A 17,496-nucleotide genomic window follows, 5' to 3' on the forward strand; every position below is an offset into this window, starting at 1 on the left:
CATCAAAAATGAAAAGCAGCTACATTTCATAGGTCTCATATTTATCATATTGAGTGAGACCGAACACATTTGTCACGTCACTAAAAAATATGTCATTTTTGAGTAAAAAGAATGCATATCAATCCTGTACCTGCTTATCTTTCTTGAGGGGGGGGGGCATACATTAGACAGCTCATACACAAGCAAGGTAGCCTAACAGCATGTCTTTGGATTGCAGATGGAAGCCCACACAAAGCAGGGAAATCACATATGAACATCAGAAGGGGCATTCAAACCCACAACCATCTGTGTAACAGTGCTAACCATCATGCCACCATTCAACCCAGGAAAAGAAAAATTTATATAGCATTTTCATTTAAGTAAATTAGTCCACCAGTTTAAACCATAAAAGAGGTGCAAGTTATTGTAGTGGAAATGTTTTAAACATGAAATTGTCTGCCTGTGGGCACCATTAGCAGAAAATGATTAAGGTCATGCTTCTGTTGATCATTGTTATAGTGGTATTGATCAGGGCCCCGTTTGTGAAAATACCAGGCATTCCTGATTACTTTAAGATGATACATTGATTAACTGGCGAAACCGGTATTTTTGAGTGATTGTGATGGAAATGACAAAGGTCCCAGGGGGGCTAGGGCTTGGGGCCATTCCCTCTCGTGACGTATGTGCTACGAGTGCTGGAGTCCGGCACATTCTCCTCTACAAGGGAGGCCTCTCTAAACAATGTCCGTCTAGATTCTGCTTTACGGTGAATCACAGCCATTTGACAGTAGCGCTTGAAATGCACGGTTCTTTCTTACCAAGTGACGGACATGACTAGAATACTGTAGCTTGAGAGACAGCCGGGAAGATTCACGGGAGACAAAAGTGACCACGGTTCAAACACTGTAAGAAGAACCAGCCTGAAGGACCATACTGACAGGAGGTGCTTTGGTTGGAAACAACTGGGATTCAATATCTTAACTGGAAAAAGCACACTGAGTGTGTTTTATATTACATTTATTTATTTAGCAGATTCTTAAATCCAAGGCGACATACAAGTGAGGATTAGAGAGAACAGGGTCAGCCAGTGTCCCTGGAGCAAGTGGGGTTTGGGGCCTTGCTCAAGGGACCAATGTTGGTATAATGATTTTGTTGGCATTGGGATTTTAACCCACAATCCTCCCTCACCCAATGACTTCTGATGGGACAGCATGTAAGTATAAGTAACACGGAACAAGGAGAAGATGAGAACTCAGCGGCATCACCATCATCATAACAGGCCCTGTGGTAAAGAAAACACTGATGTCAGTGTGTTACCCATCTGCCCCGTGAGTGTGCAATAACGCAGATTATACTAACCGATTGTTTTGAGAATGAAACGCTGAAGAAACCACTGGTGAGTTGGGCACATTACCCAGGCCAGGGGGGGGAGCCCTGCTTTCCTCGGGTAATTCAACAATGCATGGAGCAATTTCTCATCACGGGCTACAGAGGAACGCGACAGCAGACCCTCGTGGCAGAATCGGACCTAATGAATCATTCCGCCGCTACGCGAAAGGGCCGCAAACAATGGGCGTGTTTGTTCTGCATCAGCTCGCGTCTAAGGAGGTACTTTTAAGAGTTAACCGTTAAGCAGACACTGTGCGCAGCAGAAAAGTGCTCGGGGGTTTTGGTGAAAGGCTAACAGTCCACACACCTTAAGAAAAATAGACGACCCCATGGACTCCCCTGCCCCCCTATTGACGAGTGCATTCGTTCTGGATTGGAAACAGCTGAAGGCCACTCTGAGGCTGCATTCAGCACGCCCTCAGTAAGCTCCTATTCATGGCCCCCCCTTGATACCCCCATCTCCACCCTACCCCACCTCCCCTGGCTCCATGCTCTCTGCCCCTTGGGCATAATTGGTTTTTTTTTGATGGCTCTTTATCACTGTCTTCAGGGAGCGTCCCCCAATAACTGCGAAGAATGCACGCACAGATGGGGCACCTCCACTCCGTCACCTCCTCCCCTGAAAAGGTTCCGGTAGGAAGGTCCCAGCTATTCCCAACGGATGCCCAAATCCCACTGGTGGGCCCATTAATCAATGGATGCGCTTTTCATTGTTTGTTTTTTGAGAGTCGATACTGGAAGGAGAACAAGGGAGAATAACAATGTTAGACTTAGGTCGTCAAAGATTTTCGGGGCTTTTGGAGAATTTAATGATGAGAGGAGAGTGTAAAGAAATGTGAGTCTTGGTATGTGTCATATCTGGAAGGAACAGTACTGCCCATGTGCTACACTCATGTGACGGGCATCGACCAATCATGTGCCAATATTTAAAGTCTCTTCTTCTGTTTATGATGACACAGGGCCATGGGGCAGCTAAAGTCACAGTGTTCAGTTTCTCTTGTGGCAGTGTGCACGAGTTCGTGTCACCTCAGGACACATCGATTAACTCTGTGCTGATCTGGGGTAGATTGAACTATCAGGCACATTTTTGACAGCAATTTTCCCAGCTCTGTGTGCATTTTATGGGGATGCCACAGAGGGTGAACCTAAGGGGGAATGACTTTAGTCACAGTCACATAGGCTGCTTATAATTACAGCTGTGTGCAATTGGCAGACAGCAGAGTAATGTCTCCGCATAACTGATTCATCGTGTGCAGTGAGGCAAAAGAAACTGAGGCGAGACTTTAATTTTGCTTATGCCGAAGACCCGCAAGTGAATTTGCTTGGCTGGAATGAGCGGGAAGGATTGAAGCCCCACTGCGGAGTGGATTTTTCAAACCAGTATGTTGGCCTAGTTTTCAGCTTGGCAGAGAAACTGCAGGGATGTTTCTAGACTTCCCAACGTGTCTTTATTATGACATGAACAAGTCAGACTTATGAAGAATCTGTTTGCTTAGGCTACACTTTTCACAGGCTCAGACTATGTGTCTCATTTTTTGCTTTTTTGTCATTCCATCATTTTTTGCTACCTCTACAAAACAATTTCAATTTTTACTGCCTTTAACTCCTAATACTATCCTCATATGTTTTTTTAAATATAGTATTAAGTATATCACACCTAACAATATAAAATTAAATTAATAATTAAAAAAATGTTTTTACTGGCATATCAGTCACCCACAAGAATCATATTTCAGTAATGCACAAGGCAGTGGGTTGGGACAAAAATTATTTCAATGCATTACATTCAGAAGGCATTTTAAAAGGCTTCAAAACATTCCTTTACACATTCAGATGGAACTCAAAATCTGTTATTTCTACACCTTTTTTTCAAGGGGTGAAACAGTTGCTGGGAGATTTAGTTACCTTTCAATCAATGACACATTATGGAGGACATCTATCTTACATTGCACAGCAAAAACGATATGTTTCACACACAGAGACACACACACAGAAACATCAGGATCTGCCCTATAAAAGAGAATCCACTGAGGGCATCAGATTTCATTCTTTCACCCTGAGTGACTTTGATACAATACTCTGCAGTGCCCAACTTTATCTATAAGCTGATTTGTATGCTTCAGTCAGGCAATTAAGAAATTTCAGAAACCTTTTTTTGTGTTAGTTCTGCTTGGTTCACCTGGCCTGACTGTTGCTCCTTCTTAAGAACAATGTGATTTACTTGAGTCTTGGGACTGTGTCTGTGCTGTGCACAGCTTTTAAAAGGCCCCACATCCTATTATCTTTGGTGTCATCACATTTCGGGAGACTACAGCAGGGGTGTGTTTTAAACTGCCCTTTCCCTTCATAATCTGGTAATCATAGCCCAACAGGTGTAGTCGTTTTCCCTGGATGTGATACATGTGGCGCCTAACTTGGTATGCTCACATAATCATACACAACAGCCAAAGTCATTTATTTTCAGCCTCATTTCGGAAATAACAACATTGCCTCTCCTGAAACCACCACGCTGTCCTTTGTTGTTTAGACATATACTTATCCCCATGGACAGACGTGCTTGGGAAGACATCAAAGACACTTCTAGGTTTGACTTGAGGACACTAAGCCGTGTGTCTCTGCAATTCGCTAAGCTTCGCAGAGCGACGCAGGAAGCTCCTGCTGCAGTGGGTGATAATCTATTTTAGGTCGCCTGCTGCTGCAGGCTTTATCTTAAGAAGATTTCTATTGGCTTTTTTTGCCATAATGGGACTTTCATGCTTGAAATATCGAGGACTAAAAGAATTTAGTAGCAAAACCTACATGACAAACTATAATTAGAAGACAAAGTAACAAGACATATTCAAGGAAATAAAAGTTTAATTTGTTTTTATGGTGCTGTAGCCACGGTGCAAGTCATATGGTCTGTACAATCCTATTTTATTATGAATGTTAAAATGCATATGTTAAGAGTACAGGCTGTAGCTGAAGGCTACCACAGGATTGAATCACAGCAAAAAGCACTGCTCACCAAAGGAAAATGTGTGTGTGTGTGTGTATATATATATATATATATATATATATATATATATATATATATATATATATATACACACACACACACACACACACATGCTTATACATGCTTAGTAATGATTATGTATGCAGGGTTGCCAACTCACGCATCTGGCATCACACTCACATTTTCTGACTCACGCTCATGCAAGAAATCTCACAGCAAATCTATATTATTCTATCATACATCAAAAGCACTGGGGTAGTTTGCAAACCCTACAGATTATTGATAAGGCAATAAAACTGTTACATATATGTAAATGCTTGTGCAGAACTGTCTCGAATTGAAAATCCCATGCCAACCAGCTGAGGTTGGCAACACTGAATTATGTATGAATAATATGTCTATTTAAATAGCACACGATGCATATAACCCTAATATATTACAGGCACATAATCTCTAGTAAGCACGAGACTTGTTTGTCCACCGTGACAAAATTAAAAGAATTCAGAAACTGGTTGAGGACACAGGTTCCAGCTCCCGAAAAACGCGGGAAGGACGAACGGTTCAGCGCCTTTTCCGGTCAGCGTGCTTCCGCTTCCGCTCCCAGCATCCTGTGCGCGCAGCTGGCATGGCGTCTTGCTGCTAAGGAAGGCGACGGTCTTCGTGGAAGCGGTTTTGGGCAGCGGGCAGTTCGTGCGAAACTGACTAGGTATTTGGCACATGACCGGGATGATATGACGCTTGTATGAGCTCGCCTGACTTGTTAGTGCGCTAAGCATTATGATTAGCTTTGTTTTTATTTATCGGTTGTTGCATAGACAACAAGTGACGGGAAAACCCATTGTCGGTGCTCCCCTGATGTGTGTAAACATGTACATTTAACAGCAATTCTTACCTCCAATTTGACTAACTCCAGTATCATTTTAAGTTCGTGTTAGTGTGCTTGAATAGATCTCTGTCGGCTGGTCATCTATAGGCGAATTTTTGTTTCAGAGGATACTGCATTTCTGAAATTGAAGTTGGAGGATTAAGACAAATATGAGCACTCAAGTAAGCCAGCCATATAATGGTGTAAACGTCCGTAACTTCAATACAGTGTTTTTCCTGCTAGCTCTGGATGTGCAGATAAACTTTGATGCATTTGAGCTGTAACAACTTAAGTGACACTTAACAGTATCTTGATTTTTTTTTTTTACAGTATAGTATACTTTTCAAGCAAGAACATGGTAGGTAGCTTTTTAATCGATTTCTGTATTCCTCATATAACAGCTTCTTTCTCCCCTTTATACATGCTGGTGCTGATGTTGTGGGGTGGGCATTTAATGTATACACATGATAGTGGTTAATCGTGATTTATGGCTTTTTGATTTGCTGATGTCTGTGCCCCGGTTTCCTGCTCCTCTCCAATGCAGCTCATGATGATGCCATCTGGTCGACAGCCTGGATGAAAAGCAAGATGGACAACTCTGAGACAATTGTCACTGGTTCCCTGGATGACATGGTCAAAGTCTGGAAATGGTATCCCACTTTCAATTCTTGCCTCCCTGGGAAATTATCACATGGTGTGAGCAAGAAACTGAATTTCTGAATAGATAGTTGCTGGATTAAATAGCAATGTTTTTTTCTGAATTGCTTGGAAACATTGTCACTGTAATTCCAAGCTGTTGCTCTACATTTTAAGTTCTGGTTCCCTTGCTAACAGCAAAGCCACATTAGTTGCAATGTAGGTAACTAGTTCAGTCTGGTGCTCAGATGACATTGAACACTTGCTGTTCTTGCCCTTTCCAGGTCCGATGAGAAGCTGGAGCTCCAGTGGACACTGGAGGGCCACCAACTAGGGGTGGTGTCTGTGGACATCAGCCAGAACGGAGCCATCGCAGCTTCCAGCTCCCTGGATGCACACATACGGTTATGGGAGCTGGATACAGGAAAACAGATCAAATCCATGGATGCTGGCCCAGGTTAGCCGCTTGAGACCCAAGGGAAAAAGTGTCCTTCAATTTTAGGTTATTTGTCTTTGGAGGAAATGACATCTTACAATTTAGATTTTTTTCAAATTTATTTTTATTTTTAATTTCACAGCATGTCCTCTTTAGTGCACAACAGGAATAAATATGTTTCCTTACATCAGTGAAAAGATAGATGCAAAAACAAAATGTCCACTACAATGGGCATAAATGAATGGATGGGGTCTCAGGAGGTTACATGCATGGATTACCTGGAATAAGAAATGCACTTATGTTTTGGAGGTTCGGCCAATCGCACAATAGAATGACAACGGAATGACAATATATCGCCTCTATTCTTTGTTATGCAGCAGCAACTGTTGCTTGCCAAGCAAAATACTTTAGTCTGGAACTTAAAAAGGACTTTATCATCTACAGATGGAATGTCTTAATTATTTGAGTATGACTGACCTGGAGTAAATATTAGCCATTCTTCTGTTGTATGCATATCTTCATTTTTAGTTATTGTTGTTTCTTCTGTGGAATGTTCCTCATTTAAGTTCTGTTCCCAAGAGCACCTTCCGGTTTTCTATACTGACCAGTCTCGAGAGGTGTACTGTAACCTTAATGAGCAATACAAGGTCCTTAATTTCCCATAATATCAGTGTAGCTGTGTGAGTTTCATTTGTTTTGTTCTACCCACCCTCAGGCTTATTCATGATTACAGAATGTGCTTGCCGGGGGTAAAAGATGGCAGAAATATATGAAAAGCTAGATGTGTTAATATGCCAGTAATATCATTTCACAGATGATTGAGTTAGTGCCAGCTATTCTTGTACGTTGCACTATGATTGCCCGTTGTGGTTTTCTTAGTAACACAGTCACCCAGGAGTCTGACGCCAGCTTTTTTTTTCTTCTGAAATCTAAAGCTACAACAGTGTAGTGTTTCCCAGTTGTCCTCTGATGACATGAAATGTGTCTCTTCCAGTCGATGCGTGGACTGTAGCTTTCTCCCCTGACTCCAAATACATCGCAACGGGAAGTCACCTGGGAAAGGTCAACATCTTCGGCGTTGACAGTGGGAAGAAGGAGTACTCGCTGGATACCAGAGGGAAATTCATCCTGAGCATAGCCTATGTAAGCATCATCCTCCTGTGTCTTATTTCATTTTTATTCAGTCCAAATCAAAAAGTCATATATTGAAATGAAACTTTATTTGCAGTTTGCACAAGTAGGAGTACAGCTACATTGGAATGCTTCTTTCAGCATATCTCATCTTGCTCAAACACATATTCAGTTGAGAGTAAAGCTTGGAGTCTCCTTGGTATCAGGCAATTTATCCAGGTGCCCTGGAACATTTTAGGGGGTTACGGGTCATGCTGATGATGTGGTTATTCTGCGGGTAACCTTCCGGTCTCCAGCACCCACCATTCATGTCTCAAGTTCACCTAAAAAGTCAGATATGATAGAGAAGAGAAGGCAACGTTCCAAAGCAGAACGCCTGGACACCCCAGCCCACTGGCCATATTCAAGTAAAGCTGTTGTTCTGTTACTTAGCTGAACTGGAACGTCCCTTAAAGTTGTGGTTCTCTGTGTTTTCCACTGCTGTCTGTCGTGATGAACACTGTAGGGCCAGAACCTTCCCTGCATCGGGATCCTTCAGGGTCAGAACCCACCACCTGTGGCCTGATTTTATGTCCCTTCCTTTTTTTTCTGGAAACACTGTCGTCAAACAGTCTCTGAGAGTGACAGAATACTCAGAAAATTCCCCTTTTGTGGTTTTTAGTAAATACTGTAAGCTAAAGTCAAGTACACAAGAGAAATAATTTATCTCTTTTTTTGGCAGAGATTAGTCCTCTGGGAGATTTCTGGGGTTGGAATGAAGTTGTATTTTTTCTGCCTAGAGGACTTAATATTCCGATCATCTAAAGCTCAATGTAGAATTGTGAAATGAAAATCCAAAGGTTTCTGGCTGTGGTGAGCCCATTGCTGTCTTTAGGTGACGATTTGGCTTTCATGCTGTGAGGTTTTTCCTTCCGTAGCTTGTAATTTTAACTAGTACTGTGGCAGGCTTTTTGACCTTACATTAAGTGTGCTAGTCTGGCTTCCTGTTAGAAATACCACCCAATCTTGTCATGCTCAGTCTGAAAGTGGGCATGAAGAACGGACCTCCTGGTCCTTGGCCTGGTCATCTTCACGTCCAGCTGGGTTCAGAGACTCATTGGTCAAATTGGGCTGAATTGACAGCAGGTGGTTTGAGATCTTCAGCAGCTAATGAGATACAGCTCTGGAAAAAAACTGAGACCACTCTATATTTTTTTAGTTCTGCATTTTTAAATCCTGGTTTAATCCTGCCTCTGCTGGCAGAAGGCTACACTTTGAGACAGGTTGCTACCAGGCTCATAGTTTCTAAGACAGCAGTACATAAGAACAAGGTGAAGCAGGAGGCACTGGGATCGACCATAAATCAGCCAGGTAGAGGGCAGAAGCAACTTTCTAATGCCAGAGTGGACCGTCAACTTGTCTAGCAGTGCTTCATAAATTGGAGGATGACCTCAAGTGACCTTCGAAAGGGATGGGAAGCAAGTTCATATCAGGCTGCTAGAAGCAGGACTGAAGACCCATAAAGTAAGGAAGAAGTAATCGATGAGAAGCAGGGAAGAGCCAGGCTGAGGTTTGCAAAAAAAATGTATATTTTACACAGAGGCATGCTCGTATATTGAGAAATGAGTCAAACTGAAAATTTTGGTGTGGTCTCTTAATTTTTTTCCGTTGTATAAGAAAAGATAAGAAGCTTTATTGATCCCAAGGAAACAAGAAATTGTCTGGTTGTAGGGTTAATGAAAGGTCACACACAGTGGTGTCCTCTTCAGGGTATCCTATAGAATATACTTCACTGATTTAGGCTGTGGGAACTCCATCGTATCCCCTGGCAACATGTGCCATGCAGCCAGAGTGATTAGACACATCTCCAGGATGCCCCAGCTTGGGTTTGGAAAGTGGAGTTTTCAGTTAGTTTTTTTTTCCCCTGTTAAAACAAATGAAGAGCGGCCTTCTGGCGCCATTTAGCCCGACTGCTCATTAAGCCGCACTTTCAGAACAGGCCGGTTTGTGCTTTGAGCTGCCCGTTGACCCAACACAAAGAGAAACACTCCATTAAACTGCTGGGCGTAATTATCCGAGCAGGATTGTTCCAGTGAAAGGGCACTGGAGACATAACCAGCACATACTGGCCATTTTGTCCTCTGTGAAAACTTTCTAAATGAGCACCGTGGCCACATCCACACGCACTGGCGCTGCCATGGCGACAGCAGAGCACGGTGGTCTGGAACACCGCAAGGTTGTTAGTGCAGATGTCATTAGGGTTTTGGTTGTTTCCTGGAGATGATTAAATGTGCAGTATCTGAACCAGTTTGCTTTGATTAGTGAGGTACAAAATCTAGTGCCGGGTTGGAATTTTAACCGCTCTCTGCTGCCCCCTAGAGCCCCGATGGGAAATACTTAGCCAGTGGTGCCATTGATGGGATTATTAATATCTTCGATATTGCAACAGGAAAGCTGCTCCACACACTGGAAGGTGAGCTAACCCTGAAGGCAAGGTGGCCGGCTCTCACCTCCATCACTGCTGTATTCTAAATACTCACCATAGAGATGGCACCTTGGTGCGACCACCGCTGTCTCTGCCCAGTTGACGGTGCTGCCCCCCGCAGGTCACGCCATGCCCATCCGATCGCTCACGTTCTCTCCTGACTCCCAGCTGCTGGTGACGGCCTCGGACGACGGCTACATCAAGATCTACGACGTGTAGGTGCCGCTTCCCCAGGCTGGGAATTCATTCGTTTGGTGGTCTGGCCTTTCGTCTGACGATCGTTCCGAGCGGCGCACTGCGGTCTCGCATGGCACGTTGGCTCTGCACGTCTGTGGATGGACCGAGCCGATGGAGCCCTGAGAGGCCAAACCCTTTTCCCTCTGCGAGAGACCCTCTGAACGCGTGTTATATGTGTCATAGTCCAATGTTTCCCCTACCATTATATTAGGGGGCGCCACACCACCCTCCCTTGAAGGTCAAGATAATTTTATTTAATTATATTTTATATATAGCGCCAGATCACAAAAAGTCATTTAAGGTTACCTTTCCTATAAGAACAGGTCTATACATTGTACTTTTACTAAACAAACTAAATAGCCTTATGTTATTTATCTCATTTACACAGCAGCTTGTCATTTTTGTCTCTACACGGTCGCGCATTTACAATTCTCCTCTGCGCTGATGTGCGCACACACAGGTGAGCACACTCCCACCAGCGGACAGAGAGCGCGCGTCTGAAAATGTCACGTCAACCGTTTTTTGTTTACGCAAGATCACACAATGATATGTTTATATATTTGCCTTGCAGGCAGCACGCCAACCTGGCCGGAACGCTGAGCGGACATGGTTCCTGGGTGCTTAACGTGGCCTTCTCCCCCGACGACACGCACTTCGTGTCCAGGTGGGCAGCCGTGGTCTGTGTGCGCGTGACTCTCTCTCTCTCTCACACGTTTTTTTGTGCAGCGGGGGCTTCGGGCCGCGCCAGATGCATGGCGGGGGCTTTTCAGGGACTTTGGGCCAATATGTTATAAATCAGTCCAGTTTGAAAGCCAGAACAGAGAGACGTGTTTCGGATCCATCTGCGTGGGGCCCAGATCTGTTTGTGTTTCTAAGCTCCGCTGGGGTATACATTCAGTTTCCTGTTGTTTTCATTGAGGTTTTCTTCCTGCCAAAACAGGGTATAGATCCTACTTCTAACATTTCAGTCCTAAGAGTTTTCACATTTGAAATCTGGAATTGGGTTGGGTCCGTTACTTTGTACATTTCTTTCCCTCCCGTGGCTTTCAGTTCCTCGGACAAAAGCGTTAAGGTGTGGGACGTCAGCTCCAGGACCTGCGTGAACACGTTCTTCGACCACCAGGACCAGGTGAGAGAGCGCGTTGTCTTGGTGCAGGCCAGCGGTGAGAAAAGTCCCCAAATAAACAGACGGATCGATCGAATGTGTCACACAGTCCATGAAAGTCTGTTTTTGGTGACATTTCCATTGAAAACGGACGTCGATAAACCCTCTATTAGTATTATACACAACCAAACAAATTAGCCCTGCATTAAATGTAGCCGGTTACCCTACAGTGAACCCTGGGGGAACAGTAACATTGACATGTTAGTACCTGGAGTTCTGCATGTGTTATCAGGCACTAGTATTCCTTATGGGAAGGAAGTGACTAAAAATCATTCAAACCCAAACAGTTATGAATGTGTTTCAGAAGAGTTTGACGTCTGTGGGGAAAAACCTTGGGAGGAGTAAATGAGTACCACATGAGTACCACATGAGTACCACATGAGTACCACATGAGTACCACATGAGTACCACATGACTGCAGTGCCGCTTGTGTGACTGTAAACTGCAGCAGTGACTAGGAGGTTTTAAGATCCCATTAGTGGATTGGTGGCTCCCTCACTCCGACATGACCCCCCTCCCCAGTTGTGTACGTGCTCGCCTGCGTGGGTGTGAGCAGCTGTTGCCCCCCAGTTAATGTTAATCATTAAAATGTCGTTAAGCATGATTTCTGCAGATACTGACACAAAGTGCTATATGAGAAATTGATGCCCTGCAGAAGCTAATTTGCTGCTTCCTTCCACAGGTGTGGAGCGTTAACTACAACGGCGATGGATCCAAAATCATCTCAGCAGGGGATGACCGCGCCATCCACATTTACGACTGTCCCATGTGACCTCAAACCCAAGCGCAGTGGAGGTGTCTGTGTCACCACCACCCCCCCACCCACACAGGGACTCCAGTGTTCCCCCCGCAGTAGCCTCTCTCCCTGCAGGCAGCCAAGGAGCAGTTTTCCCCCCCTTTTTTTAAAGATTTCATTTTCATTTGTTTTATGTTCCCTTCTGTGGCTCTAAAACTAAATAAATCTAATATTTTTTATTTTTGTTGCTCCACTATAGGTGAACAGTTTCTGTCAAGGACATGGGCTACTTTTACGCACGATTTGGCTAAAAAAACGGCATGTGCGTCAGAAGTCCTGTGTAAACAGTGTCATACAGACCATAAACTGTTTAGCGTTCAGTCTAAATCGAAGCTGAAAATATCCCATCGCTTTTAGAAAGCATTAACTAGACGGAGGACACAGACAGGTCAATATCTACACCTTTATTAGAATAAAGTAACATTGCATCTTGGAAAATTGTGTACAGTTTCACGGCAAATGTAACCTTATTATACAAATATGGTTCACTGTAGAAATGAAAAGCGTGTCCCTGTAATCTACACTTACCAAAATAATGTAAATAAGTGTACATACAGAATGTAGGCTAGACGACAACGGAAACAAAGCGGAATCAGAGGGTGTCAGCAGTACTTGTGGTGGTTAGTAACAGAGGAGAAGGAAGAAATTTAAAGGGGTTTACGTTACATTGTGTGCCCTCTACAGGGTGAATACTGTCACTACGTGGAAAAATTAAACCAGCATGTTGCCAAATACTGATAGAAGCACATAGTGACATCAGTGATGGGTACTGTACTCTGGGGAGGGGTGGAGGGGGTGGGAAGAGGAAAGTGAAGTGGACATGTTTAAGTATGTAGAGTGCTGGGCCGGAGCCGTGTGTTGATGCTTGGGGGTGAGCCAGAATGCCGTCCAATCAGGAGGTCGCAGCCAAACAGAGGGCACTCCCACGATAGATTCAGTACTGCACACTGAGAGACCGAATCTCACACTCGGCTTTTACACCACGTGCCTGCGATCTCCGGAAAGTCAGGGTTTCTCAGATGAAAGATCTGAAGACCAACATATCCATGGTGTTTGTTCTTTGAAACCCCACCTAACTTGACTCTGGCTTGTGGGCTGTGGATCCTTAAGTGACTGCCTTCCATCACACCTGGACTTCAGAGATGCAGCAAGAAAAACTACTACCCAACAATATAGAAAGTTTAATATTTAGTAGTTACATAGTCTTTACACCTCACTTTCTGAATCAAAACACAGATGCTATCCCTTGGTAATTAGTATTTGGACCAAGCAGACTCAGGGAAGAGTCCTGGGTGTTTAACTTCCACAGGCTGCAACTACATTCAGGAGTAAACTCGAGAAAGATACTTGCATGTAATAAATCTTTTGGGGTTGTGTCGTGTCAGTGGGATTAACACTGGATCTGAAAACCCAGTCAAGTGTTAAATGTTGGAGGAATGCATAAGGGGAAATTCCGGAAGAAATGCTATTAGGCTGGGTTCAGCTGCTTGGAGTGATGCACCCAAAGATACAGGTAGTGAGCTGGTGGGGGGGGGGTAGTACATACCCAACACTGCTATATGTATCCATTTCATCGCACATGTATTTATTTGCAGTCTTTCCAGGAGAGCATAATTTCCCTTTGGCCAAAAAACATTTTCTCCATTGCAATGCTTAGCAGACTGAGTAATAGCTCAGAAATGCCACACCCTCAACCTCCACTAGAGGGTGTCACCTTTCCTCACTCCTAACACAGAAGACAGCCCAATGAAATACTGCTTGTGCAAAAAGCAAGAGGCTGGATCCACACCAGCCCCAGGAATGCCAACCTTTTGGCAACAGTGTCCCCTGTCCCATCTCCCAAGCTGCTGCTTTGTGTCACAATGGTGAAGGCTTGTCGACAGGGCAAGATTTCATCAAAACAAAATTCCTAACAATTTGATACAAATCAGATTTCATTTAGCAGAGCAGATTTGGGAACCATGACAGACGAGAAGTCCTGTATCTCAGTCACTAACTTCCCTTAGAACCTCAAGCCACCTACAATCTCAACCGTCCAAGATCTCCTTTCCATATGAAAGGATGCCACCTCACCAGAGCATCTACTAATCAATTACTGTGCATATTTTTAGATCTAAATTCCACTAATTAATATATACACCTGCTGAAGAATTTCTATTAGTGACTGAAATTGACATCAAATTATTTTACTGATGCATAAAAAAAAAATCCTCAGAGGAAATCTTGCTAAAACAATTCAGAAAATGATTGTGAAGAAATTCCCCACCAAACAAGGATAAAACACACCCCCTCCACCTCAGTGTCACGTTAAAATGTCACAAGGCAACAGAGTTTTAAAAGGACAACAGGCTGAGTAGAGCCAAGGACGTAGCATTGGGTCACAGTTCTCTCTACCAGTGCCTTGAGTCCACCAGTTCTGGCCGAAGACTCAATTTCTTCAAGGTCTCGTAACCCACCACCATGACGATGGCCGTGGGCGTCGAAGAAATTATTCGGGCTGACAGGCCTTTGGTCATTCCCAGGAGACCCTCTTCAGCCAGTAGCTGCTTGAAGGTCTCGATGACTGAGGTGCGACCCTCCACCTGTCAAATTGGGGTCGCAGAACTGAAAACTCACTGGCTCTTTAGATAACAACAAAAACTATTTTACTACAGGCTGCTTGGCCCACCTAAACACATCAACCTTAAGATCCTATTTTTGATATGTCCTGTGTTGCATTTACAGATGTGTGGAGCAGAAACCAGTAGATATTTTGCAGGATATGCTCTTTAATCCCAAACCGAAAAGGGAGCCTGCAGCCAGCTACCTTGAATGAACCAGCAGAGGGCGCACATACCTGCACTCTGGCCCTGACCACGTCCATAGGGTTGGTAACCGTAGAGGCAGTAGCAGCCGCCAGAGGCCCAGCCATGGCCTGTAGCACCAGGTGGGGGCATTCGCTGGGTGCCAGTTTGGAGAGCTGTTCTGTGACAGTGGAACAGACGGATCGCTCAGTCAGTCACGTAGCTATGAATTCCAAAGGTGCCTCATAATGCTGGCTGCTAAGATAATGCAGGCCTCTTAAAGTGAGAGGAGCTACATAAACCCCATACAGTCCCTTTAGCAAGCAGTAACGCAAGATGTCCTCCTCTAGTTTCGTAATACAGCTCTATGCAATTCATAGAGATTACATGTGAACTAGATAAGTCAAACTGTTTCAACAGCAATAACATTCACCACACACCACAACTTCCTATTACTTCCACATATGTTTTTCCTGAGCAATTCTGTTGAAAAATATATGAATATTATTTAAAATGAGAGGCTGCGATTTAAAATGGTGCTTTACAATATTATGCGCAGTAAGATATCAGCTTACATTACAAGCTGATCATCCGACTGTCCAATTAGAGTGGATTTTTACCATGGTTGGGGCCATTCCGTAAATGCATTCATCAAATCCAATCCAAATTAGGAAATGGAACTGGACATGGGATTAGGAAAAAACTATGGGGAACAGAACTGAAATTGAATCTGAATTTCAGATAGATTTAAATTCCAACTCCAGTTCCATTAGCTAATTTGGATGGGAATTGATGCATGCATTCCGGAATGGCCCCAACCCTGAATTTTATGTCCTGTTACCTGCGTAGAAGTGGTAGAACGGCCACCAGACAGCACTGTTGGGGATGTATGTAAGGAGAGATGCGACATAGCCTCGGTAAAACCCCCGGAAGCCGTCGGCAGCGAAGATCTGAACAATGATGTCCCTAGTCTGCCCAAAGGTAACACGGTGCTTCCTGGCCGCCACGGCCATCTTGGGCTTGACCCTGAAGCGAGTGAGGTGGGCGCCTTGGCCTTGCATCATGAGCTGCTGGGAGACCACGTCGATGGGGACTGTGATGCTCTGAGCCACCAGGGAAGCAGATCCACCTGCCACCAACGACTTGAGGGTGTTGTTGGTGGAGTAGCTGGATACGTACTTCCGAACCAGTTCGTAGGTGGTGATGTAAGCCTGGCCTGAGATCAGCGTGAAGGTGTTGACCATGAAGCCACGGTAGAGTCCGCGCACGCCCTCTGCGCGTAGAATCTTAAAAAAGGCATCAAACGTGCCATTGTAGAGGGACTTCCCCTTCTGCACCTGAAGCCGCGTGCGGATGAGTGTGGCCGGGTACACGGTGGCCCGGATGGTCATGGTCATAAACACACCGAAGGAGTAGAACTTCTTCTTGTCCAAGTCCTCCCACTCGATGATCTGGATGTTGCGTTTCTGCTGCATCCTTACTCCCTGAGGTATCGGGCATCAGACTGACATTTATGGTGTCTAGAGGACAAATAGCAGAACAGCATGTCAAGGCAAGGAAGTAAAACAAATTGTGAAACATTTATCTTATTCAAGACACACAAGAACTTTCCTCATAATCGTTAGACCCGGAAGTGTTCCTGAGAACCTTGAAAAGTCTAACTGAACTTTGGCATAGTGTTGCGTCACATGGCCAAAGGTCACCAACACATCTTAAGAGGCAAATTTACCCCAATGTTACAACCGATAAATGTACAGTGATCGAGGGAACAGCAATTCACTCCTCCGGGCTGCTGAATCAGGAAGTGAAGCAATTAACGCAGTCTGCCTACAGTTATGAGCGGCGAGTTCATATATTATTCCATTATAAACCTAAAATTAGCTACATCAAAAGAGTGAGGTAGTTTGCAAACCCTACAGACTATTTACAAGGTAATTAAACTGTTACATACATGTAAATGCGTGTGCAGACTTGTTTGGAATTGAAAACCTCACGCCAGCCAAAGTCGGTAACACTGCCAAAGCTGCTGCCATTGAAAAAGCAGCTATATACGGCAGCCTAACAGAAAGGTGTTTGCCATCGCGGATGAAAGTCCTCCAGGTCCTGATTACCACCCTAGGCATGGAGCACGGTGCCCAGTGGCGTCCGATGATTCTATGCCCTTGTAAACTTTGACACTAACGAATAACACCACCACGGCCAATAAAAGTAGGGGCATTGGCAGGAAGCTGCAGGAGAATCAAATCGGCGTTTCTCTAACCTGCTATCGGGTCAAACACAGGACGCAGACATATTAACCCAGTAAGTTAACAAGGCGGACATGCTGCCTGTCCTTCCACACACCTACCGCGTTAGCTGCGGCCACCGAGCCAGCTAGACGGCTAGCCGACCACCTTTAAAAACACATCGGGCTTCACATGGCAAAGATAAAGATCGGCGAAGGGTCTAAGCGACGATATCTGGTGCAACCCAACCCGATGTCAGGCAGCGACACGCTCGGTTCCCACACGGATCACGACGCCATTGATTCTGACACGCCAAGGGTTGAAAGGTCAACCAGTTACAAATTAATATAGTTTTTAAATTTCACCATGTAATATGTATACTACGTGTTCCA

General features: G+C 44.5%; 2 protein-coding genes across 3 annotated transcripts; one reads left to right on the top strand and one right to left on the bottom strand.

The window, feature by feature from the left end:
• Positions 1 to 4,946: 4,946 nt before the first annotated feature.
• skic8 (SKI8 subunit of superkiller complex) lies at positions 4,947 to 12,275 on the top strand. Its single transcript, XM_023822785.2, has 11 exons — positions 4,947 to 5,072; positions 5,357 to 5,413; positions 5,562 to 5,589; positions 5,776 to 5,881; positions 6,152 to 6,324; positions 7,298 to 7,446; positions 9,793 to 9,886; positions 10,020 to 10,113; positions 10,707 to 10,799; positions 11,186 to 11,264; positions 11,983 to 12,275. The coding sequence occupies exons 2-11, from the start codon at positions 5,402 to 5,404 to the stop codon at positions 12,070 to 12,072; spliced, it is 918 nt and encodes a 305-aa protein (XP_023678553.1). The 5' UTR covers positions 4,947 to 5,072; positions 5,357 to 5,401; the 3' UTR covers positions 12,073 to 12,275.
• A 210-nt stretch (positions 12,276 to 12,485) lies between these two features.
• On the bottom strand, positions 12,486 to 17,430 carry slc25a44a (solute carrier family 25 member 44a). 2 transcript variants are annotated; one of them, XM_023822783.2, is made up of 4 exons: positions 17,227 to 17,430; positions 15,721 to 16,399; positions 14,933 to 15,060; positions 12,486 to 14,678 (listed from the first exon to the last, which is right to left on the bottom strand). In XM_023822783.2, exons 2-4 carry the CDS (start codon positions 16,352 to 16,354, stop codon positions 14,487 to 14,489), a joined length of 954 nt encoding a protein of 317 aa, XP_023678551.1. In that variant the 5' UTR covers positions 16,355 to 16,399; positions 17,227 to 17,430; the 3' UTR covers positions 12,486 to 14,486. The 2 variants fall into 2 exon arrangements, with proteins under 2 accessions (XP_023678551.1, XP_023678552.1); XM_023822784.2 differs by lacking the exon at positions 17,227 to 17,430 and adding an exon at positions 16,831 to 17,216.
• Between the last annotated feature and the right edge of the window lie 66 nt (positions 17,431 to 17,496).

Source organism: Paramormyrops kingsleyae, chromosome 13, assembly GCF_048594095.1.
Source record: "Paramormyrops kingsleyae isolate MSU_618 chromosome 13, PKINGS_0.4, whole genome shotgun sequence".
Classification (NCBI taxonomy): domain Eukaryota; kingdom Metazoa; phylum Chordata; class Actinopteri; order Osteoglossiformes; family Mormyridae; genus Paramormyrops; species Paramormyrops kingsleyae.